This window comes from Leucoraja erinacea, chromosome 12 (genome assembly GCF_028641065.1).
Source record: "Leucoraja erinacea ecotype New England chromosome 12, Leri_hhj_1, whole genome shotgun sequence".
NCBI classification, from domain to species: domain Eukaryota; kingdom Metazoa; phylum Chordata; class Chondrichthyes; order Rajiformes; family Rajidae; genus Leucoraja; species Leucoraja erinaceus.
The window spans coordinates 43421385-43448508 of record NC_073388.1 but is presented as its reverse complement, the minus strand read 5'-3'; the positions used below and the strand labels follow the sequence as shown (position 1 = coordinate 43448508).

Sequence of the window (27124 nt, the reverse complement as noted above, 5' to 3'; positions counted from 1 at the left end):
AAACTGAAGATCAAAAGTTAGCAGATAAATATTTAGTGATACGAGGTGACTTTAAAAATTGATCATATACAAGATAACAAGTACCAAGTGTGTGAAAAGGAATTGAATAACCTCTAGGAGATATTTAATAATGCACATTCCATCAATTTAATGAAAGGAATCTGATAATCTGAAAGGACAAAGTTCCACTTCAAACGACTGCTACGTTACAGCAAACGGTTCGATTTCTACAAGCAAAGTTATTGTTTTTACCTTGTACCAAACAATATCAATGTCTCGATCGGTTGTGATGAAGTCTTCAATGTCTGGACAGATGATCTCTTTCTTTTTCGTAATTTCAGCCTTCTCCAAATTTCGGATCATACTGTTGTAGCAAAGACCTGAGTCGTTATTGGCCACCATCAAAGACATTGTCACCTTCATACAATACGTCGAGTTTCTGCAACAAAAGAGAAATTTTACATTTCTATCATCATTCCACCGAGTTAGAAGATTAAAACAATGAAGTAACAAATGTTGACGTTTGATAACGTCCAACAGAGTTTCAAAGTGCTTTCAAATCAAGTCCAGAATTGTGCTCAAGTTAGATGGCTGACGAATGACTGAGCAATTTGTTCCAGATGTTTGTAGGTGCAAGTGTTTGCAAGCACGGTGCCAACAATGTGCACACAGACTGTGCTAAAAACAGGGACCAACATGTTGGCTAGTTGGATGAAGAGAGCACCATGCACAGGGATTGGATACTGACTTTAGTCTTTTGACTTTAGAGTTTGGGGATACAGCGCAGAAACAGGTCCTTCAGCCCACCGAGTCTGTGCCGACCAGCGATCACCCCGTACACCAGCACTGCCCGACACACTAGGGACAATTTACAATTTACAAAGGCCAATGAACCGACAAAGCTGCACGTCATTGGAGTGTGGGAGGAAGCTGGAGCATCCGGAGAAAAACCCACGCGATCACAGGGAGAACGTGTAAACTCTGTTCAGACAAGCAATTGTCGTCAGAATCGCTCAGGTCTCTGACGTTGCAAGGCAGCAATTGTACCACTGCTCCACTGTGCCATTATGCTGTTGTTTGTCGATTTATTGACAAGCAACATCATTGACAAACATTAATTATGTGGATTAAGAAAGGGGATAAATGAATATTAAAGGACATGGAGCAATCTGTAAATATTGTAAAATAATGGGATACAAATATTCTTTAATTAATTATGGAAATTTATGTCAGAAAGTGACCATTCCGCCCAAAGCAACGAGAAAAGAGTAATCCAACCTTATCCCACTGCCCAGAAAAAAACTTTCCGTAACGGTGAATATAATTGAAGGTACATTCTATGTCCTCTGAGCTCAGGTCAGAAGTTAGGTTTAGATTTAGGTTTATTATTGTCATGTCTACTGAGTACCGTGAAAAAGCCTTGTTTTGCATTCTATCCAAACAAATCAGATGATACTATACATAAATACAATCAAGCCAACCTCATGTACAATAGACAGAGCAAAGGGAAAGATACGACGTGCAGAATATACATAGCAATGTAACGCACTAGTTCCATAGACAAAGTCCAATGTCCTCAATGGGGTAGAGGAGTATCGGACAGTGCTCTAGCTTATGGAAGAACCTTACAGAAGCCTGATAACAGAGGGAACAGAATCCTTGCAGAGTGCAGAATATTGTTCTCAGCATTGTCTTTTAACTGTTCCCTCGAGTGTTTTATTGTGTAGGAAAGAACTGCAGATGCTGGTTGAAATCGAAGGTAGACACAAAATGCTGGAGTAACTCAGCAGGACCGGCAGCATCACTGGAGAGAAGGATTGTTTGATTGTCATTATATACCGAAACAGATCAATGGCATCCCTACTTGCAGCAGCATAACAGTAAATTTGTAAATTTGTAAATACAGTACTTAATGGAAAATAATAAACAAACATTAAAAAAGTTCAATAAATAAAGTAACAATATGGTGCAAAAGACAAATCAAAGCCCAGTCCCTAGTGCAACCAAGGCCATTCATAATGTTTAAGAAGGAACTGCAGATGCTGGAAAATCGAAGGTACACAAAAATACTGGAAAAACTCAGCGGGTGCAGCAGCATCTATGGAGCGAAGAAAATAGGCAACATTTCGGGCCGAAACCCTTCTTCAGACGGGTTTCTTCTGAAGAAGGGTTTCGGCCCGAAACGTTGCCTATTTCCTTCACTCCATAAATGCTGCTGCACCCGCTGAGTTTCTCCAGCATTTTTGTGTACCAAGGCCATTCATAGTTTGCAGTTCAGTTGAGTTTGTTATGGTCAATAGCTTAATGGTCATTGGGAAGAGGCTGTGCCTTAACCTGGAACTTTTAGACTCCTAGATCTTCTTCTCAATGACAGGAATGAAATGAGAGCATGGCCAGGGTGCTGTGGGTCCTTGAAAAGCCTGATGCCTTCCAGTATAGTCTAATTTAGCAACTCAATATTCAGTAGCTCTATCTTCCAACTTCACAAACTTGGGTGGTTAAAGGAACTGAATAACAATGCCAATAGTATACAAATCGGTGTTTTAAACAATATTTGTTATAAACGGGGTAATGGCGAGATGGGAATTGTGGACATCAGGCCACATTAGTTAGAATGGAAAACATTCTAAGCTTACTGCCACTAGGTATCACCCTACCTAAAACACATATTATATGTGGACTGGCCCTAGGTGGTCATTGTTCATGATCAACCTAATGAAGGTCAGCCCATGTTAGATTCCCGGGCATATGATGTACCTGTCAGATTGTGTGCAGCTTAGCAAACACTTAAGTTTAGAGTTTTAACATGGAAACAGGTCCTTCGGCCAAACCATGCCGACCATCGATCACCCATTCACACTAGTTCTATGTTATCCCACTTTCTCATCCACTCCCTATACACTAAAGGGGAATTTCACACAAGCCAAATTAATCAAGCCAAACAAATCACACTGTGGCCACTCCCTCTTCTCCCATCTCTCATCAGGCAAAAGATCTAGAAGTGTGAAAATGCACACCACCATATTCTTCCCAGCTGTTATCAAGCAACTGAATCATCCTACCACAACCAGAAAGCAGTGCTGAACCACTATCTGCCTCTTTGATTTCCCTCAGACAAGGACTTGCCTGGACATTGCTGGCTTTACCTTGCACTAAACATTATTCCCTTAACATGTATCTATACACTGTAAATGGATCTATTCTAATCATGTATTGTCTTTCTGTTGACTGGTTAGCACGCAACAAAAAGCTTTCCACTATACCTCGGTACACGTGACAATAAACTAAACTGAACTGAACTGAACTAATCTACCAACCCGTACGTCTTTGGGATGTGGGTGGAAACCGGAGCACCCGGAGGAAACCCATGCAGTTACAGGGAGAACATGCAGGCTTCACACAGACGGCACCCGCGGTCGGGATCGAACCCGTCTCTCTGGTGCTGTGAGGCAGCAGCACTACCCGCTGTGTCACCTAACACAATCAATTCTGAAAATTGAAGAGGAGTTGAAAGAAAAACAGAATAAAAACACACAGGCATAGTTTTAGCTTTCTGTAGCCTATCTTCATCACCAGGGACACCGATTCCAAATGGTTTATGTTTTGAATCTCAGGTTTAGAATTGTTAAAAGTTCGAGAATGAATCGGTGTGGAGAAAAGAGATATTTCAGGCTTTTGACTGGTAGATTTTCAACAATTTTTGATTTTTATTCGAATTTACCAGATGAATCCAACTGCAATCTGTTACAAAGTGAATGTATTCACTATGGTGAGCAAGATCACACATTGTTCTTAATATTTTAAACCCTTAATTATTTATTCATGTTGATTTTTTCCATCTATCCATTTAAGCAATAAAAATATCTCCAGAGTATAACATAAATAAGAAATGGACTAATAATCCAGTTATTAAAATCTTCATTCGGTGCTTTGTGTTTTTTAGTAATGTATAATGCAAGCTGATTCCATGGAACATTGCTCTGTAGTCTAGAGTTCTAGCCAGCTCTGTGAACTCTCAAGTCTTTCATAGGAAAGGTTCTACTGAGATGTACCATGGAAAGCATACTGTCGGGTTGCATCACAGCTTGGTTTGGGAATAGCTCTGCACAAAGCCACAATAAATTGCAGAGAGCCATAGATGTAGCCCAGTCCATCACACAGACCAGACTCCCCACCAGACTCCTCTATCGTTTCTCCACGCTGCTTTTGAAAAGCAGCCAACATAATCAAAGTCAGACTTCCCAGCCTGAAGAAGAGTCCTGACCCGAAATGTCATCCATCCTTTTTCTCCAGAGATGCTGCCTGACCTGCTGATTTACTCCACCGCTTTGTGTCTGTCTCAACCTATTGACCCACCCTGGACTTTTCTTCTGCTCCCTGCTCCCTTCCCGAAGATGGTACAAAAGCGTGAACATGCACATCACCAGACTCAGGAAAAGCTTCTCCCCCTCTGTTATCAGACTTCAGAATATTTCTCCTATAAGACACGGTCCTGTCCGATTCATCTCAACCCCAATAGTTCAATGGTACTTTTTATCTTCACATGTACCGAAGTGCAGTGAAATACTTCTATAGTTCAGTGACAATCGAGCTATACATTAGACACAATCATACGAAGTGCCAGAGTGTTAGACAGGAGACCTCACGCAGACAGTACCCAATAGTCCGCCACATGTCTTGCACCCTTCAATTCTAAAGTCTTTGAAACACATTAGAGTCTTAAATTGGCCATATAGGCTCATTGTCCTGGCAGCAGCACTAGGTTGGAGTTGCAGGGGTCATCCTGGCCTGGTGATGTGTCAATGTCCCCCACTGTTTCTCTGTGCTGCTGTTGGGTGTAGCTGTTCTATGCACTCTGCCTCTTGGAGGGGCTCCTGATCTACTTGAGCCCCAGGCTGCTGCAGGGCCTTCAGCCGCGCACTCCGGCCACTCGACCCACTCCAACACCTTCTTGACATCAGCCCATGAATGCGGCTTCCCTGGCCTCCGACGGCCATTGCTTGACATCCGTGCCCCAAGGCGCCTCCCACTGCTGACCACGACGCCTCCAAGCGCCAATTGAGGGTGGGGAAAGTGAGGCCCCAGCCTGCTCACTGCATCATCATTTTCCTCTGTCCACTGCCACTGCCTTCTAGAAAGTCCTTTGGGCCATTATGGACATTGGGCTTTGTCTGTGAAACTGATGAGCTACAATGCTGAGAACTCAATTCTACACCCTGTATCTTCCCCTTTGCTCTATAGTACTTGAGCTTGATGATTAGATTTATCAAATCTATTTGGATAGCAAGCAAAACAAATGTTTTTTTCACTGTACCTTGGTATCTGGAACAATAATAAGCCTAAATGTTTATGGCATACAATGAGGAACTCAGGCCATCGAGTACGGTTACCCATGACGAACAGTGCAAACTCCATAATCAAGTTTGCCGATGAAACCACTGTGGTTGGATGAATCACAGATGGGGACGAGTCAGAGTATAGAAGTGAGATCGACTGACTGACTAAATGGTGCCAGCACAACAACCTGGCTCTCAACATCAGTAAGACCAAGGAACTGATTGTGGACTTTAGCAGGGGAAGGATGAGGACCCACAATCCTGTTTATATCAATGGGACGATGGTGGAGAGGGTCAATAACTTCAAATTCCTGGGCGTGCATATATCAGAATATCTTTCCTGGACCCAGCACACCGATGCAATTGTAAAGAAGGCACATCAGCGACTCTACTTCCTGAGAAGATTACGGAGATTTGGCATGTCGAAGAGGATTCTCCTAAACTTCTACAGGTGCACGGTAGAGAGCATTCTAACTGGTTGCATCGTGGCCGGGTTCGGCAACTTGAACGTCCAGGAGCAAAAAAGACTTCAAAACGCTGTGACCACTGCCCAGTCCATCACCGGCTTTGACCTCCCCACCATCGAGGGGATCTATCGTAGTCGCTGCCTCTTAAAGGCAGCCAAAATCATCAAGGACCCACACTATCCTGGCCACACATTTATCTCTCCACTGCCATCAGGAAGAAGGTACAGGAGCCTGAAGACTGTAACGTCCAGGTTCAGGAACAGTTTCTCCCCCACAGCCATCAGGCCATTGAACACAATGAATATGTTATGAGCTCTGAACTGCAAAAGACTATATTATTATTTGTTATTTGCGCTATACCCTGCACTGTTATTTATTGAACTTTTACTTTTTTTCCCCCATTATGTACAATGTTTACATATTCACATATTCTGTTGTGCTGAAGCAAGTAAGAATTTCATTGTCTCGTCCGTTTCAAAACATATGACAATAAAACACTCTTGGCTTTTGCCTCTTGAAAACCTGGATATTTTTTAAGGAATAAAGATGAATGTCATTCCTTACCAACAAAACTTGCTTTCAAACAATTAATAAAAAGATTAGTGCTTGCAACCTGAAATATTAGGAATGTGATCTGTGGTGTTATAGTATCATGAACATTAAAAGTTTCAGGTATGGGTGAAAGACGATTTAGAATATAAAAAACTAATCTCCTTGTGGCGATTGAATAAACTCCTGCTCTCCTTCTTCACATTCTTTTTTTTCACTATTTTCCTTATCTGTTTTTCACTCACGCTCACTAGTCTATCCTTCACTTTCTAGAACCTTTCTCCTTTTTCTCTTCTTACTTTTCTCTGTAAAAAGAAAAAAAGAACGTTGTGCAGAGAATGTTTTATATTAACATAATTTTTGTACCACTGTATTGTACTTCTAAAAAAAATATTAAAAAAAAAAAAAAGGAATGTGATCTACTGTTCGGAAAGGCCGGTAATGATTATAGTAAGATAAATGGATATGCCAAGTATGAGGAACATCCGCAATACAGCAAATTGGGCCATTTATATCATGTCTCGGCGCGCCAATTCCGATGCACAGGAACTTCTTGAAGTGGTCGACTTAGCCGGTTATATCACGGGCCTCAAGAAGGTGGCATCTAACATCAAGGATCGCCACCAGCCGGGCCAGGCCCTCTTCTCACTGCTACCACCAGGCAGGAGGTACAGAAGCCGGAAGATCCATACCACCAGGTTTATGAACAGCTACTTTCCTACAACTATCTTTGGTTGGGAAAGCCACGGTTGGCTGAAGGCCCTGTTTTCAAACTGCATCTCTAAACGGAGCAAAATTAAACTAAACTAAACTACACTAAGCTAAACCAGCTAAGCTAAGATAAGCTGATCTAAACTAAACTAAACAAACCAGGTTCTTGAACCAACCCACAACAACCCTGATCCTACTTCAATAATGAAACACCATGCACCACCTCTTGCACAACCATGGACGTTGTTTTTCCTCATTGTGTTTTACACCATTGCTTTTGGTTTTTTTTGGATCTATTTTCTTTTTACTGTCTTCCAGAATGTATATTAAATTGTCATACTATTTGTCTTAGTGTGTTGTGTGAGTCTTTGCACCTGTGATTCTGCTGCAAGGAAGATAGTCCCTTGTATCTGTACCGCACCGGACTTATGCACTTGACAATAAACTTAACTTGAATGAACTTGATTTATATGTGGAATGTTAATACTAATGTGCAATTGTGTGTAAGGTTGACAGCAAAACCAAAATGCTCCCTAAACTGGGCCGAGATCGCAAGACCACAAGAAATTGCAGAGAATTGTTGACACACAGCCCAGACCATCACACAAACCAACCTCCCTTCCACTGACTCCATCTACACTTCACGCTGCCTCAGGAAACCCATCAGCATAATCTAGGACCCTGTTACCCTGTCCTCCCCTCTCCCATCAAGTAACAGGGAGAAGGAGAAGAAGGAGAAGAAGGAGAAGAAGGAGAAGGAGAAGGAGAAGGAGAAGGAGAAGGAGAAGGAGAACGAGAAGGAGAAGAAAAAAAAATCTGAAGAAGGGTCTCAACCCAAAACGCCACCCATTCCTTCTTTCCAGAGATGCTGCCTGTTCCGCTGAGTTACAACAGCATTTTGTGTCTATCTCCAGATTCATAGACAGTTTTCTTCCCAGCTGTTATTAGGCAACTGATTCATCCTATCACCAACCAGAGAGCAGTTCTGACCTATCATCTACCTCATTGGAGACATTTGGACTATCTTTAATCAGACTTTACTGGACTTTACCATGCACCATATGTTATTCCCTTTATCCTGTATCTGTACACTGTGGCCGGCTTCATTGGAATTATGTATTGTTTTTCCACTGACTGGATAGCACTCAACAAAAAAGCTTTTCACTGTGTCTTGGTACGTGACAATAATAAACTAAACTAAACAAAAGAATTTAATATTTTGTCAAAGATGGATGATATTTGAAAATCACTTTAATTTTGTATTAAAGCTGTGCTCAGTACCATTCTTAGTTGTAAAACATCTTTCAATTTCCACATTATAAAATAATTTACCAAGCAATTGATTATGTGCAACTAATAGAACATTTTTCTCAAAGCACTGATGTCAAATTGACGGTAAGGGCAATCCAAAATAGCAGTGCCGTGATCAGTGGTTCAGCCACTGTACAAGGATGTGAGAAGAAAGCCAACCCCTTGGAAGAGGCACATCACCCGCTTTTGCTGGCTGTCAAATGTTTGGAGCATTGTGAATCTGCTTGGCTTTCAGAAAATTCAGGGGAAATCAAAAGAAATCAAAACAGAAAATTAATGTTCGAACAGTTTTGTAAACTACAACTATTTTTCAAAACCATCTATCACCCATACACTTTTCTACACACGGAGGACAATTTAATGAAGCCAATTGACTTACAATCTTGCAAGTCTTTGGTATGGTGGGAGGAAACCGGAGCACCGGAATAAAACCCACATGGTCACAGGGAGAACATACAAATGCTGTGAAGACAGGGCCCATAGTCAGGATTGAACCCGGGTCTCTGGCATGGCGAGGCAGCAAATCTACCGCTGCACCACTGTGCCAACGTTAGTTAACACAAAATGCTTCAGTAACTCAACGTCAGGCAGCATCTCTTGAGGATAGGGATAAGCGATGTTTTGGCTCGAGACCCTTCTTCAGACTGACTGCAGTACGGGGGAGAAAACTGTAATTACAATCTGTCCTGACTGAGAATATTGTCTATTCATTCCCTCCACAGATGCTGCTTGACCTGTTTAATTACTCCAGCGCTTTGTGTTCTACGCAAGATTCCAGCATCTGCAATTCCTTGTGCCTCCATAAATAGTTAATTCCAATAAGCACAAATGATCACATCCTTCCCCTATTCCTATGCAGTCATTATTCTCCATTCAAATTGTTTCAGTGACTGGTCTAGCCTAGCATAGATCGATGGGTAGATTGGCCACCCTAGCCACTATGGTCATTGCTCTGCTAAAGGAATTTCTATGGACATTCATGGGACTTAATGCAGGCAGTTCAGCTTGATGGAGTTTGTAGATCACAGCAGGTCCTTCCAAATATTAGTTTGGCCACGCTAGAAATCATTGGTAAATGGTTGCCTGGAAACTGGATTGCATCCCTTCTTGATATGCTAAATAATGCGGAACATTACACTATTACCCAATTGTCTACCTGCAAAACAATCCAGAAGTTAGCCAAGAATACACTGTGAACAGTCCAAACAAATGTGTGGTCCGCCTCAGGAGGTGTTTGTAGAGCTAGCAGCTGCTACACCAGTGCTGTGCTGATTGTCGGGATGAGTGTCAAAGTTAAATTCAGTTTAATCTAGAGATATGGTGCAGAAACAGGACCTTCAGGTCACCGCATTCACACCAACTAGCAATTCCTCGTACACTAGTTCTACCCTCCACACTAGGGGCAATTTACAGAAGCCAATTAACCTACAAACCTGCACATCTTTGGAATGTGGGAGGAGACCGAAGCACCCGGAGAAAACCCACGCAGTCACAGGGAGAACGTGTAAACTCTGTACAGACAACACCCGTAGTCAGGTTTGAACTAGGTGCTGTAAGGCAGTAACTCTACCGCAGTTTCACCATGCTGCAAAGCTTGAAGGCGGCCACAGAAAAGCTGCAGTAAATGCGATCATACAGCATGGAAAAAGGCCCTTCGTCCCAACTCGTCCATGCCGACCCATGCCTCATCTAAGCCTTTAATGATTTTCAGTGTCCAGGCCCTCGTTCCCTCATCTTTACTATGGACATTCAGTGGCTCAACACCTCCATCCCCCACCAGGAAGGTCTTAAAGTCTTCAATTTCTTCCTCAACCGGATACCCAGCCATCTCCCTCTATCAACACTCTCTTCCGCCGAGCGGAGTATCTTCTCCTTCAACTCCTCCCACTTCCTCCAAATCAAAGGCGTAGCCATGGCACTCGTACGGGCCCCAGCTATTCCTGCCTTCTTTTTGTTGAGCACCTCTAGGTGTACAATGGCCCTATTCCCAAACTCTATCTATGCTACATTGAGGGCTTCATTGGCGCTACCTCCTGCACCCATGCAGAACTCGTGGACTTCATTAACTTTTCTACTAACTTCCACCCTGCATCCATATTCACTTGGACCATCTCCAACACTTCCCTCCCCTTTCTTGATCTCACCGTCTCTATCAAAGGAGAAAGACTATCGACCGACAGTGAGACCCTAGCTTCCTCCAGAAGATACTTTGTTGCTCCAGAATCCAGCAACTGCAGTCTCTTGTGTGTTCATCAGTGATACAAAAATGCCCAGAGGTTTCTGAACACAATATTAAGTGTAAATTGGGGTGATCTTGGCAGATATCTCCCTGAAACCAAGTGCAACTATACAGCAGCGCGAAAGAAAAGTAACAAATTCCCTGTAGGATCTGGTGAAGACGCAAATGAACTTGGAATGTCGTGTGCTTTTCTGTAGCTTTGGGTTTTCGATAATTGCGAAGTAAAGCGTAAAAACAAACTATTATTGGACTTCAATCACTGGCTCTTGAAGAAAGGTCAAAACTCTGGGGATTGTTTATTGTAAAGGAGGAAAGACATTACTTCAAGCATACAATGTTTGTTAAAGTAGATAAACTAAGCCCAAGTGGGACATGTACAGTCATAGTCACAGCATGGAAACAAGCCTTTCGGCCCAACTTGCCCACACCAGCCGACTTGCCCCAGCTGCAATCGTCTCATCTGCCTGCATTTGTCCCATTTCCCTCTAAACCTGTCCTATCCATGTACCTGTCTAAATTTTTTTCTCATGTTGTGATAGTATCTGCCTCAACTACCTGGCAGCCATACTCTTGCCACCCTTTGTGTGAAAAGATATTGCAGGGAAGAGCTGTTCTATGTTGATTTCCGACAAGACGGGACCATCAAATTAGGGATTTTGTGTAGGAAAGAACTGCAGATGCTGGTTTGAATCGAAGGTAGATACAAAATGCTGGAGTAACTCAGCGGGACAGGCAGCATCTCTGGAGAGAAGGAATGGCTGACGTTTCGGGTCGAGACCTCAAGGAGTGTGAAGAAGAGTCGTGACCCGAAACGTCACCCATTCCTTCTTTCCGGAGATGCTGCCTCTCCCGCTGAGTTCCTCCAACATTTTGTGTCTAAATTGAGGATTTTGGTATGTACAGGATTATAGAGTTTGACAGCACAAAAACTGACCCTTTGGCCCATCACGACCATGCTACACCTATTGTACATCTACGGGAATTCCATTTGCTGCAATAGCACCATATTCCTCCATGACATGCTTAAGTGTCTCTTAAATGCCTCTTTAATGTAGTGATTGTGTCCTATTCCACCACCTTTTCTGGCAGCACATTGCAAATATCAACCACTCTATAAAAAATACTCACCAATCAGATTTCCTTTAGACCTTCTTTCTCTCAGATTAAGCTTACGCCCTCTTTTTATTAAACTTCACCCACAGAAAGAAGATTTTTGCTATCTACCCTATCTATGCCTCTCGCAATTTTGTATACTTCTTTTGCATAGGGCAGTATAGTAGCCTAGCAATAGAGCTGCTGCCTTATGCCCCTGTCCCACTTAGGAAACCTGAACGGAAACCTCTGGAGACTTTGCACCCCACCCAATTTTTCCGTGCGATTCCCGGAGGTTGCAGGTGGTTGCCGGAGGTTGCAGGTAGTGGAAGCAGGTAGGGAGACTGACAAAAACCTCCGGGAACCGCACGGAAACCTTGGGTGGCGCGCAAAGTCTCCAGAGGTTTCCGTTCAGATTTCCTAAGTGGGACAGTGGCATTACAGCGCCAGAGACCCAGGTTCAATCCTGACTACGGATGCTGTCTGTATGGAGTTTGTACGTTCTTCCTGTGTCCGCGTGGGTTTTCTCCGTGTGTTCCGGTTGCAAAGACGCAGAGGTTTATAGGTTAATTGGCGTCGATAAAATTGTAAATTGTCCCTAGTGTGTAGGATAGTGCTAGTGTACATGGGTGATCGCTGGCTGGTATGGATTTGGTGGGCAAAAGGCCCTGCTTCTGCAATGCACCTCTAAAGTCGAAAATCAGCTCTAAATCTTGTTTACTCCAATAAAAAAACGTCCAGCCTATCCAACCTCTCTCGATAACTAAAGTCTTTCAATCTCGGCAACTTTTTCGTGAATCCCCTTTGCACTCTCTCCAATTCACCAATACCAGTCCTCCCTGTAGTGTGATGACCAGAACTATATACAATGCACCAATATTTTAGACATTACAGTATAGGTTACAAATGCCCTGGCTGTCAGTTGCCAGCATTTCCCTGTCTTCAGTCTGACTGAGTTCTGAATGGAGTCCAACAACAGTTGCAGTATTCCCCAATCACTTGGAGCTACAAATCCATCCAAACACATGTGCCAACTGGGATAACCTTCACACTAAATTGCCAACCCAACTCCCATCCTGCTACTAAAACCCATTCCTGTGCCTTTGTTACTTTCTAGTCTTAACCATTTTGTTGCACTCCAGCATCTCTTTCTAAAGTTTCCAAACATTTGTACTTAAAACTTTAGACTTTAGAGATACAGCGCGGAACAGGCCCTTCAGCCCACCGAGTATGGACCGACCAGCGATCACCCCGTGCACTAACAGTATCCTACACACACGGGACGATTTACAATTTTTACTGAAGCCAATTAACCTACAAACCTTTACACCTTGGAGTATGGGAGGAAACCAGAGCACCTGGAAGAAAATGCACGCGGTCACAGGGAGAACGGACAAAATCCGTACAGGCAACACCAATAGTCAGGATCAAACCCAGGTCTCTGGCACTGTAAGGCAGCAATTCTACCACTATGCCACTGTGCCACACAACTTGTGGATATCCAAAATCCATGTTTAATTTCCATCGATTCTGTCTGGCTAATATTATATCTTCATCACCAGTGCCTCCATATTAAAATTATTGCTCGTATTTTCAATTTCTCCCTGATCCCTCAATTTATTTGCAATGTCTTCCATTATTGATCGAATCGATTGAAAGATACAACATGGAAACAGACCTTCCAGCCCACTGAATGAACGCTGATCAACGACCACCCGTTCACACTAGTTCTATGTTATCACGCTTCTGCATCCACCAGGGGAAATTTACTGACACCAATAAACCTAAAACAAGCATCTTTGGGATGTGGGAGGAAACCAGAGCAATGGAGGAAACCCACGTGACCACAGGGAGTATGTTTAGACTCCATACAGACAGCACCCGAGGTCAGGATCAAACCCGGGTCTCTGGTGTTGTGTGGCAGCAGCTCCACTCGCTGTGCCCACTGCGCCGCTCTTACTCAAAACCTTCTAAGGCAACGGCTCCTCGAATGTAATCGCTTCACCAATGGAGTTTGCTCTTTCAGTTGCCAAAATTCCAAGTTCCAAAAATGATAAAACTATCTGCATTATGGGCCTGTCCCAGTTAGGTAATTTTTTAGGCAACTACAGGCGACTGGGCTGTCGCCACGTGGTCGCCGGGGAGTTGCGTGTATGGTCATGAGTAGTCTCCTCAGTCGCCCGAAGAGTTGTAGCATCTTTCTGGTCACCGCTGGATTTTCAACATGTTGAAACTTTTTCGCTGACAGTGGCGACCGTGGATTTGACGCCAATGAGCATAGCTTGACGAAGGTGCTGTCATAGGTTGTCGCCGGGCTAACATTGGTTGTCGCCAGGATGCCATAGGTTTTCGCCAGGTGACGCAGGTTGTTGCCGGTGCTGATTTGGTGAATTCGTCGGCAGTGGGACAGACCCATTATTTTCCTCCTTTGAACAATTCTCTGAAGGTCATAGTTCTGATATCACATTATCTGGCCTATGTGACAACAATCGTCATTGTTTAGAGTCATGGAGTCATACAGTGTGGAGACAGGTCCTACAGCCCAACATGTCCACACCGACCAATATGCCTCACCTGCCTGTGTTTGGCCAATATCCCTCTAAACCAATCTTATCATGATTCTGTACAAATGATTTTAAGTGTTGTGACAGTACCTACCATTCCATACACCTACCATCCTTTGTGTAAAAGTTGCCCCTCAGGTTCCTTTTAAATCTTTCCTACCTCACTTTTAACCTATGTCCTCTGGTTCTTGATTTCCACACTCTGGGTAAAAGACTGTGCATTTACCCTATCTATTCCTCGCATGATCTTACATACAATACAATACTTATTAAAATGTCATTTGAACCACAGTGAGGCTCAAACAAAACTCCATTTCCACAGACATACAAAGACAATTCCTACAAGACATACAAACAATTCAATTTTCACAAACATCCATCAGTGAATCTCCTCCTCATTGTTATGGGAGGCAAAGTCTTTTCTCGCCTCTGCACTATTTCTCTCCCGATGTTGAAGCCCCAGGCGGGCGATGTTGAGTCCCACGGCCATTTAAGGCCGCGCCGGGCGATGTACAGCCCCGCTCCAGGCCCAGAAGTCACAAATTGGAGTCCCCGGCGGGCGCTGGAATGTGGAATAGAGTTTGCCCTCGAATAGAGGAATCAAGAACCAGAGGTCATAGGTTTAAGGTGAGAGGGGGAAAGATTTAATAGGAACCTGAGGGGTAAACATTTTACGCAAAAGGTGGTGGGTGTTGGGAACGAGCTGCCAGAGGAGGTAGTTGAGGCAGCTACTATTGAAAGATTTAAGGAACATTTAGACTGATACATGGATGGGAAAGGTTTAAAGGGATATGGGCCAAAGGCAGGCAGGCGGGTCTAGTGCAGATGGGACCTGTTGGTCGGCTTGGGCAAGTTGGGTCTACGGCCCTATTTTGACGCTGTATGACACTATGGGAATGTAGAATGTATTACATGCCGAGCACAACGAAGAGAGGGCACACTTAATGAGATGTGCAAATCCAATAGGCTATTTGGGCCCTTGTTTCGGGCCAGGACCCTTCTTCAGACTCAGAAGAAATCTGAAGAAGAGTCCTGAACTGAAATGTCACCTATCCATGTACTCCAGTGATGCTGGCTGACCTGTTGAGTTACTCCAACATTTTGTGTCCTTTTGTGTATTATCCAGCATCTGCAGTACTTTGTTCCCAAGTTTAAAGGAGATGCGTGGGGTAAGTATTTTTACAAGGGTGGTGAGTGGCTGGAACACACTGCTAGGTGCTGCCAGGGGTGGTGTTGGAGGCAGATATAACTTTAGATCAACACATGGATATGCAGGGAATGGAGGGTTATGGATCACATTCCGGCAGAAATTCGTTTAACTTGGGATCATGTTTGGCACGGACATTGTGGGCTGAAGGGCCTGTTCCTGAGCTGTACTGTTTAGTTTAGATTAGAGATACAGTGTGGAAACATGCCCTGCAGTCTAACGAGTCTGGGCCAACCAGCGATCCATGCACACTCACAGTAAACTGTACAATTTACATTTTTACCATGCCAATTAGCCGACAAACCTGTACTAAGGTGCTATGGAGTGTGGGAAAAAACCGGAGCACCCGGTGAAAACAAACGCATGTCATGGGGAGAATGTACAAACTCCGTACAGACAGCACCTGTAGTCAGGATCGAACCCAGGTTCCTGGCTCTGTAAAGGGCCTGTCCCACTTTCCCGAGTTACTCACGAATTATCCCGAGTTTTCCCCTTGATTTAAACTCGGAGAATGTCCATAGCGAGTCCGTAGGAGTCCGTAGCGAGTCCGTAGGAGGCCGTAGATATATCGTAGCGGCTCGTTATGCCAGCCGTAGGTACTCGGGGCATCAGGTAAGTCGGGACGTTTTTTCCAGCATGACAAAAAAGTCCACGAGTAAAAAGATAGTCGGGAGGAGGAGTTCGTAGATCACAAACATCTTGATTTTTTTAAAACACGGGATTTCCTTTCAACTCGGCATAGGACTCGGGAAAGTGGGACAGGCCCTTAAGGCAGAAACTCTACCACTGCGTCACTTCACATTCTATGTTCTAAGTTCACTCTTTGAGGAAAAAGGTTCCAAAGGCATTGAAAGAAAAATCTCACCTCAAATGAGCATCGCCTCATCATTAAACAGTGACTTTTACCTAAACAACTTCACAAAACCAGATTAATGACTCTTAAATTCAGACAACCGCCTAAAACACAGCAATATAGTTGGCCTAAACTTGCAGAATTAATGATGCATGTTGTCCATCACTATACCATAATTAACTTTTAATCAGTAAATGTGTTTCTTGATGTAATGCTAATTAAAATAAATTATAAATCCTGCAATGATGACAGCTATTGTACAGCTATAAAAAACAGAAATCTTCAACATTGCCTTGTAAAAGCTGCTTGAAAAATGTTATTTGAACAAATATAGAAACATAGCAACATAGAAAATAGGTGCAGGATCAGGTCATTCGGCCCTTCGAGCCACCACCATTATTCAATGTGATCATGGCTGATCGTCCCCTATCAATAACCCGTGCCTGCCTTCTCCCCATATCCCTTGACTCCATTAGCCCCTAGAGCTCTATCTAACTCTCTCTTAAAACCATCCAGTGATTTTGCCTCCACTGCCCTCTGTGGCAGGGAATTCCACAAATTCGCAACTCTCTGGGTGAAAAAGTTTTTTCTCACCTCAGTCTTAAATGGCCTCCCCTTTATTCTAAAACTGTGACCCCTGGTTATGGACTCGCCCAACATTGGGAACATTTTTCCTGCATCTAGCTTTTATAATTTTATATGTTTCTATAAGATTCCCCCTCATCCATCTAAACTCCAGTGAATACAAGCCTAGTATTTTCAATCTTTCCTCATATGACAGTCCCGCCATTCCAGGGGTCAATCTTGTGGCCCTACGCTGCACTGCCTCAATCACAAGGATGTCCTTCCTCAAATTAGGAGACCAAAACTGTACACAATACTCCAGATGTGGTCTTACCAGAGCCCTATACAATTGCAGAAGAACCTCTTTACTCCTATACTGAAATCCTTTTGTTATGAAGGCCAACATTCCAAGCAGCTACCCCCCTCCTTTGCCCATCTACCTGTCATTTCTATAGGATGTATAAACCTGAATATTAAGTTCCCATGCCCGATCCTCCTGCAGCCACGTCTCAGTAATCTTCACAATGTCATCTCTACCAAACTCTAACTGAGCCTCAAGCTCATCTACTTTATTTCTTATACTTCGCGCATTCATATACAGTATTTTTAATTCCTTACGCATCTCACCTTTCACATCGATCCCTATTACACTTGGTCATACTCTCTTATCCCTTTGTGAGCTTTCTTTCCCTTTAATTCTGGGGTCATTAACTATCTTACTCCCTTTCCCTTTAACTCTGTCCTTGACTATCCCATTTGACCCCTCCCTTATTTAGTTTAAAACCACCTGTAAAGCAGGGGCAAACCTGCCTGCCAGAATGCCGGTCCCCCGCCTGTTAAGGTGCAATCAGTCCCTTTTCTACAGTCCCCCCTTACTCCAAAACAGATCCCAGTGGTCTAAGAATCTAAATCCCTGCCTCCTGCACCATTTCCTCAGCCACACATTCAGGTCCTGTATCCCCCTGTTCCTGCTCTCGCCAGCATGAGGAACTGGAAGCAAACCGGAGATAACCACCCTGGAGCTTTTCCGAGCTCTCACGCTTCAGAATATTCAATCCCTTCTTTCTGACATCATTTGTGCAAACATGCACTAACACTTCCCGCTGTTCACCTTCGCCCTTGAGGATTTTCTGCACTCTGTCCGTGACATCCTGGATCGTGGCACCAGGGAGGCAGCACACCATCCTCGATTCCCGTCTGTTGCCTCAGAAACCCCTGTCCGTACCTCTCACAATGGAGTCTCCAACTACCACGGCATTGCCTGACGTCGGCCTCTTTGGTTTTGGCTCAACTGCACTTTATGCTTTGCAAGCCAGTGCGCTGCTCAGAACGTTAACATAACAGAGAAATGCAATGAAAATCATTCCCTTTGTCAAGCCAAGGTTCTTCATAGAACATAGAACATAGAACAGTACAGCACAGGACAGCACAGTGGTGCAGATGTAGAGCTGCTGTCTCACGGTGCCAGAGACCCGGGTTTGATCCTGACCTCGGCTGCTATCTGTGCGGAGTATGCACATTCTCCCTGTGACCGCATGGGTTTTCTCCGGGTGCTCCGGTTTCCTCCCACATTCCAAAGACGTGCAGGTTTGTAGTTTAATTGATTTCTGGATATTGCCCCTGGTGTGTAGGACGTAGAACTAGTGTACGGGTGATCACTGGCCAGCGTGGGTTCGGTACGCCCAAGGGCCTTTTTATACACTATATGTCTAAAACTAAAACTAAAACACAGCCCACAATGTCTGTGTTGAATGTGATGCCCAGTTAATCTCCTCTGAATGCACATGATCATATTCCTCCATTCCCTACATGTAACTATCTTAAGGTTTCTTAAATGCCAACATTATATTTGCCTCCACCAGTACCTCTGGCAACATTCCAACCACATGGAGGCTGGGTGAAAAAAAAATTGCCTATCCCATTTCCTTTGAACTTTGCCCCTCTCACCTTAAAGGTATGCCCTCTAGTCTTTGACATTTCCATCCTTGGAAAAAGGTTCTGATGGTCTATCGTATCTATGGGTTTTATATATTACTATCATGTCTTCCCTCAGCCTCTGGAGTTCCAGAGAAAGCAATCCAAGTTTGTGCAACCTCTCCTTGTAGCTAATACCCTGGAATCCATGCAGCATTCTGGTCAACCTCCTCTGCACCTTCTCCCAAGCCTCCACATCCTTCCTGCATTGGGGATGACTGGAATTGCACACTCTGTTCCAAATGCGGCCTTCTTTTACCATCAGATTTCTTAATCCGCAGTCTTTTGTTGCCTCTACTCATCTCCTCTCAGCCTCTGTCGCTATCTGCACCTCTCCCTCTCCCCATGTCCAAAGAGTGGAGAAATTGTCATGAATTATAGCAGATCCACTTCTTGGACCAACGCACAATGAGTTACCTGGCTTCAGTGCCATCTTGGATTTTATTTAATAGTAATCACGACTATTGAAATCAATAAACAAACTGCTGGAGGAATTCAGTGGTTTGAGCGGCATCTGCGAATTGAAAGGAATTGTTGACACTTTGGGTTGAAATCCATCAGGACTCAAAGCTAGCCCGTCTGGAGGGTTTCAGCCCAAGATATCAACCATTCCTTTCCACCCACAGATGTTGCTTGACCCACTGAGTTCCTCAAGAAGATTGTTAGCTGCTCCATATTTCAGCATCTGCAGTCCTTTTTTGTACTTTAAAGATACAGCGCGGAAACAGGCCCTTCGGCCCACCGAGACCACACTGAGCAGCGATCACCCCGTACACTAGCGCTATCCTACACACTAGGGACAACTTACAAATTTGCTGACATTAATTAACCTACAAAGATGTATGTCTTTGCAGTATGGGAGGAAGCCAGAGCACCCGGATAAATCCCACACAATCACAGGGAGAGCGTGCAGACAGCACCCGTAGTTAGAATCAAACCTGGGTCTCTGGCGCTGTAAGGCAGCAACTCTCCCACTACGTCACCCCGCCACCCTTGTCTCTTGTGTCCCCACTACCATTGTGATAACCATTCTCATTTTCTCAAACATTGGCTGGTAGGAAATGAAATCAAACATAAAGAACCAACAAAATAAAATTTGCCCGTTATTTTCTTCAATTGCCTGATCTGATCTGTACAAATACAACACAAAAAATTGACTACAAACCAATCTAATTTAACAAACTGGTTTTCCTCAGTTCAATATCGAGCCAGCTGAGCACATCAATAGAAATAAAATTTTTAACAGTGTGAATAAATTATCATAATTTTCAGATAGACGTTTACTGAAGTTAACAAATAAAGTGATTGTTTTTCACTAAAAGTATAGGCAAGGATTTCCTTTCTCATTTAATTATGGTTAAAGTTAGAAAGAGAAGTAGCAAAAAGCAAAGTGCTAGAACAACTCAAGGGGTCAGGCAGAATATGTGGAGGGAAATGGAGAGGTGACCTTTAGGGTTACGGGCCTGTCCCACTATACGAGTTTACCCAAGAGCTCTCCCGAGTTTAAAAAAAAAATCAAACTCGTGGTAAGTACGTAGAATATATGTAGCGCGTACGTCGGAGCTCCAGATGTCTCTTAGCGGCTCGTAACGCTAACGACAGGTACTCGGGAAACGCGGTAAGCTCGTGAAGTTTTTTCAATATGTTGAAAAATGTCCACGAGGACCCCGAGTACCAACGAGTGGCTATTACCGTAATTCTCCAAGTTCGAATCAGGCGAAACTCGGGAGAACTCTTGAATTACCTCATACAGTGGGACAGGCCCTTTAGGATCATCCTTCAGACTCCAAATATCACTGATCCATTCCATTCACAGATGGACACAAAGTGGTGAAGTAACACAGCAGGTCAGGCAGCATCTCTGGAGAACATGCATAGGTGATGTTTCGGTTAGGTGATGCTTCTTTCCTGCAGCCTGACCAGCTGAGTTCCTCCAGCACTTTGTGTTTTGCTCAAAATTCCTGCGTTTGCAGTTCCTTGTGTCTTTAGATAGAGGACACAGGCACAATTATAGACACTTTATGTGATCTCAAGATGTTGCAATGCATTCAACGGCTTTGAAATGTAAACACTGTTGTGTTGAAGGAGATGCAGCAGTAAATCTGTCCACTAGTTGCTCCCATAAACAATGTAATAATGATGTTGGCAAAGGCATAATATTCACATATTGTACCTGAGACCAAGTATCTGCAACAGGCTTAATATTCCAAGTTCTTATTATGAGAAGATTAGATAGTGCAGACAGTCAGAACCTTTTCCCAGGGTGAAAAGGCAAATTTGAAGGAGATGTTCAAGAAAGTTTTTTACTTGAACATCTCCTTCCAGCTTGTGTGCCTGGAAAATGCTGCTGGTGATGGTGGTGGAAGCATACAATGGTGGCATTTAAGCGGCTTCTAGGTCGGGACATTGATATGGAAGATATGGATCACGTGCAGGCAGAGATTAGTTTAACCCAACATCATATCCAGCACAGACATTGTGGGTGTTAAAGAGGGAACTGCAGATGCTGGAGAATCGAAGGTTACACAGAAAAGCTGGAGAAACTCAGCGGGTGCAGCAGCATCTATGGAGCGAAGGAAATAGGCAACGTTTCGGGCCGAAACCCTTCTTCAGACTGATCAGGGGTGGGTGTGGGTGGGGACAAGAAAGGGAAAAGGAGGAGTAGCCGGAAGGCTGGAGGGTGGGAGGAGACAGCAGGGGAGCTGAGGAAGGGGAGGAGACAGCAAGGACTAACAGAATTGGGAGAAGTCGATGTTCATGCCCCCGGGGTGCAGACTCCCCAAACGGAATATGAGGTGCTGTTCCTCCAATTTCCGGTGCTGCTCGCTGTGGCCATGGAGGAGACCCAGGACAGAGAGGTCAGAGGCGGAGTGGGAGGGGGAGTTGAAGTGCTGAGCCACCGGGAGGTCAGCTAGGTTATTGCGGACCGAGCGGAGGTGTTCGGCGAAACATTGTGGGCATGTTCCTGTGCTGTAATGTTCTATGTCCGTGTTCTCTATACAGGTTTGCATATCCCAATGGAAACATCACTGATCCTATTTCTGGTCTAACCTCTCAAAGTGCTTTCCTAATACTCCCTAACTTCGAAGGTTTAGGAAGTTCAGCAAGACCCGAACAACTCTCACCAACTTGTACAAATGCACCATGGAAAGTATTTTATCGGGATGCATCACACACAGCATGGTTTGGGAACAGTTCCAACCAAGACCACGAGAAATTGCAGAGAATAGTGGACGCAGCCCAGACCATCACACACACCAACCTCCCTTCCATTGACCATCTACACTTCTCGCTACCTCAGCAAGGCCACCAGCATAATCAAGGACAAGTTTCACCTTGGACACTCCCTCTTCTACCCTCTCTCATCAGACAAAAAGTACAGGTGTGAAAATGCATATTCCCAGATTCAGGGACAGTTTCTTGCCAGCTGTTATCAGGCAACTGAACTATTCTGTCACCAACAAGATAGCAGTCCTGGCCTACCATCCACCACAATGGAGACCCTCAGACTATCTTTTATTGGACTTTACTGGATTTTATCTTGCACTAAATGTTGTTCCCTTAATCCTGTATCTCTATACTGTGCTTGTATAGTCGTTCTGCTGACTGGATGGCACACAACTAAAGCTTTTCACTCTAGCTCGGTACACATGCCAATAAAAATAATAATAAATTAAAAATCCCCTTCCGAGTAAATCTGGTGATTTGGCATCAGGTTCGCTTGGATCTTTTACCCATAATCTCCTTTAAATTCGCCACGTCTCTGCTTCCTGCACTGTTTTATATTCACAGTGGCCCTGTTTTTTCATACACTCCTTAGTAAACTCACCCGTGCCCTGCTTCCTGTGCACTCTTTAAATTTGCTAGTTCTTTTTTACTGTTTCTTTAAATGCAGTTGGTTTACTGTGGGAATTTATTATAATGCTACACAATGCCCAAAAAGTGTTAAACGTGTCCTGGTATATAAATAGGAGTAATATCCAACTGCAGAGAAAACCAGCTGTCTGGCACTACAAAAGTCCTAAAGGTGTCAGATTATCAGTGTTTTTGATTTTACTTATTGTTCAACATTCGTAAATCTCTTCAAACTTCACAATTGTTTTTAGACTTTAAACTTTAGAGATATGGCACAGAAACTGGCCCTTTGAAACAGCGAATCCACACCGATCAGCGGTCACCCTGTACGCTAACCTACACAGACTAGGGACAATTTTCCCAAATTACCTTAGACAATTAACCTACAAATGTGCACGGCTTTGGAGTGTGGGAAGAAACCGGAGCACCCGGAGAAAATCCACGCGGTCAGAGGGAGAATGTACAAACTCCGTCCAGATAGCACCCGTATTCAGGATCAAACCCAGGCATCAACTCTACCGCTGCGCCACTGTGCTGTATCTTCAATCACTTCTTTTCGATGGGAAGAGAAGCAAGGATTATAGAAACACATTCTGAAGTGGAGCTGAGGACAATATCAGATCGGCAAAGGAGACACGAGAGACTGCAAATGCATAATCTTCAGCAAGAAACAAACTCCTGGAGTAACTCAGCAGGCCAGGCAGCATCTGTGGATGGAATAGGCAGACAATGTTTTGGGATCATCAGTCTGAATGAGGGTCCTGACCCGAAACGTCGCCTATCTATGTCACTCCACAAGTGCTGCCTGACCCACTGAGTTCCTCCAGCACTTTATTATTTATTGATAAGATCAGCATGATTCTGATCAGCATGTTATTTATCGATAAGATCAGCATGGTGCAGCAGGTTTGAAGAATTGTTTAACTCCTACTCCTGGGTCTCTTGCGCTGTGAGGCAGCAGCTCCACCCGCTGTGCCAGTGTGCTACCCCTTGAATTTTTGCTAAACTGAGGTCTTGCTTGCTTCCTTGGTGAGAAAGAAAAGATTCAACTGCATATTTGTTTTGAAGAGCAGTAAGCATTATCTTTGATGTCCTGTCCAATATTTAACTCTCAAATACAATTACCTTTCCATAATCAATTATCTCAGTTTAGTTTAGTTTATTGGTACGTGCACCAAGGTACAGTGAAAAACTTTTTGTTGCTTGCTAACCAGTCAGCAGAAAGACAAAACATGAATACAAACTAATCCATTTACAATGTGTAGACACATGATAAGTGCAAGGTAAAGCCAGCAAAGTCCAGTCAAGGAGAGTCTGAGGGACATCATAGGTAGATAACAGTTCAGCACTGCTCTCTGGTTGTGGTAGGATAATTCAGTTGCCTGGTAACAGCTGGGAAGAAACTGTCCTCAATCTGGAGCTTTACATGGAGTCCAGTGTTGAAGTCAGACACCTCAAGGTAAGCCAGATGGTCAATACAAGGAAGAAAAACAAACAGAGGCACTTTGCAAAGAGGACATGACCATGAAGCAATATAATTATTTAATAATCTTTATGCAAGATAAGATTTGCAGCAGGAAAACTGGATCCATTTACAGTGTAGAACAGCTGGGAAGAAACTGTCCCAAAATCTCAAGGTGATTTTCACACTAGGTTATAATTGGGCTGGGTGGTCAAAATTCAGTTGCCTGGTAACAGCTGGGAAGAAACTGTCCCTCAATCTGGAGGTGTGTATTTTCACACTATTATAATTATTGGCTGATGGGAGAAAAAGTCAAAGTCAAAGTCAATTTTATTCGTCACATGCACCTGAAAGTGCAGTGAAATGAATTTGCCAGCAAAGATACACTTAAAAAGAACACACAATACAACAATAGAATTTAACCCAAACATCCACCACAGCATTTTTCACTGTGGTGGAAGGCAACAAAGTTCAGTCAGTCCTCCTCCTTTGTTCACCTGTGGTCGGGGCCATAAACCTTCTGTAGTTGCCACTACGGACGGCCGGATGATCAAAACTTCCAACGTCGCGACGGTCAAACTTCCGATGTCGGGATGGTCAAACACACTCCGCGGCTTGGAGTGCCCGAATCAACACTTTCCTACAGGAGTCCGCGGCTTCAGGATGTTATAGACCAAAGGCCGGTGGTCGGAGCTCTCCTCCGGCGATCCCCGACAAGGGATCCCAGACTCCGGATGGTAAGTGCATGCCACGCCCGCGGCTAGAAGCTCTGCAGACCACAGCCCAAAGTCACCACGTCAGCGAACGGAGCACTCCTCTCTGGTGACCCCTGGCAAGGGTTCGCCCGCTCCGCGATGGAAAAGTCCACGCTGTGCGCGCTGCTGAAGCTCTGGGCCCGACTCCGGGAAAGGTTGCTCCAATCCATGCTGTTAGGCCGCGAGGGAGGCGACATGGAAAAAGTCAACTCTCCGTCGAGGAGGCGACCAAAAGTGGTTCCCCTTCCCCCCCAATCACACCCCACACAAGACACATCAAGAGACACCTAAACTAAAATTGAGACACCAAAAAAAAATCAAAATGTCGAAATAACGAACACGCTGCTGGCAGGGCAGCCAACTCGCAGCACCCCCTATAGATGGAGAAGAGGGAGTGGCCATGGTGCTACTCATCCTTGATTACGTTGCTGGCCTTGCCAAGGCAGCACGAGGTGTAAATGGAGTCAATTGAAGGCAGGTTGGTTTGTTTGATGGCCTGGCCTGCATCTACAATTCACTGCAATTTCTTACATTCCTCGATGGAGCTGTTCCCAAACCAAGCTGTGATGCATCCTAATAAAATGCTTTCTGTGGTGCATCTGTACAAGGTGAGAGTTAGTGAGAGTTGTAGGGAACATATCAAACTTCCTAAGCCCTCTAAGGAGGTAGAGGCGTTGGTGTGCCGTCTTGATCATTTATTCAATATGGGAGGTCCAGGAGAAGTTATTGGTGAAATTGACTCAGAGGAGGTTTTCGACCATCTCTATTTCAGCACCATCAATGCAAACTGGGGTACGTGTATCGTTTTGCTTGCCATCAGTACATTGCCGTTCATGGAAACTTGCTGTATACAAACTCATCCATTTGCAATATCACAGCAGGAATAACATTTCAAAAGTAATTCTGTAAATTACTTTTGGACCTTCTGAAAGGGACGATCGAGATGAAAGTCTTTTATTCTCCTTTTAGCTGTATATGCCGGTATTTCCAGAATACATAAATCTCACTTGCTTGTCACATTGGTTGATATCAATCACTTGTAAACCAGCTGCTTGTGTTCAATCCCCTTTGTAAAAGGAAAGCAAGCTGGAGCATACAAGAAGGAAATAAGACTGCTCACAGGCTAAACCTATTATCAATCAGAATAAAATAAATCTAATTCACTGGAGCCTTACCAGATTTCAGAGTCATGTAGTCATGATGTAGAGAAATAGGCTCTTTATCCGATCATATACATATGCACCATCAATTACCGGTCCACCACCGATTTTCCAGGAACTGGCGCGGTGGCGCAGCGGTAGCGTTGTTGCCTTACAGCGCTTGCAACGCCGGAGACCTGAGTTTGATCCTGACCACAGGTGCAATCTGTACAGAGATTGTACGTTCTCCTCGTGATCGCGTGGGATTTCTCCGAGATCTTCGGCTTCCGCCCACACGCCAAAGATGTACATACAGGTTTGTAGGGTAATTAGCTTGGTGCATGTGTAAATTGTTCCTGGTGTGTGTAGGATAGTGTTAATGTGTGCGGGGATTGCTGGTTGCCGCAGACTTGGTGGGCTGAAGGGCCTGTTTCCACGCTATATCTCTAAACTAAACTAAGCTGGTTGTCTGGCGCCTCCTTTAATCCAGATAATATTACGAGAGCGCACTAGAAATCACCCCCGGAAGTACCCCCGAAAATGTGGCACTTGGGCCGGATGAGACGGCGGATCATACAGCAAGGCTCTGGAACCAAAGGGGCCGGAAAAATCAGTGTTGGGCCTGTACCTGACAACAACACTAATCTCATGTATCAGCACTCAGCCCATAGCCTCGAGTCAGCAGAGAGGGAATTAGACAAGGCCAAGGAGAGATTTTAATGGTTAGATGTAAACAAATAACTCTTTCATGACAGAGGGACACAACCAGAAAGAGCGCTTGCCGTTCGCAACGCCATCTGTGGCCGCTCAGGGAATTCCAACTGAGTTCTCTTAATTTTGTCTTGATGACAGGGGTGGGCAGAACATCAGTTGCCAGCAATCAGTTCAACCTATAGTTCACTTTTTACATACCTCAAAGCAAACCAGGAACCTAACCTCCAGAAATCCGTGACTTTTGTATTGTGATCAGGAAATGTTTATCCAAAATTATCTATTCATTAATAGAAAGAAACGTTACATTTGAGTGCATTTGCTGATTGATTTAT

At 44.1% G+C, this 27124-nt stretch overlaps 1 protein-coding gene across 1 annotated transcript in view; it reads right to left on the bottom strand.

Moving 5' to 3' along the window:
• il1rapl2 (interleukin 1 receptor accessory protein-like 2) overlaps positions 1 to 27124 on the bottom strand; it is an 841694-nt gene that overhangs the window by 395240 nt on the left and 419330 nt on the right. Inside the window, exon 4 of the mRNA XM_055644012.1 lies at positions 253 to 439. Within this exon, the coding sequence (XP_055499987.1) occupies positions 253 to 439 (187 nt within the window). The remainder of the gene's footprint in view (positions 1 to 252; positions 440 to 27124) is intronic.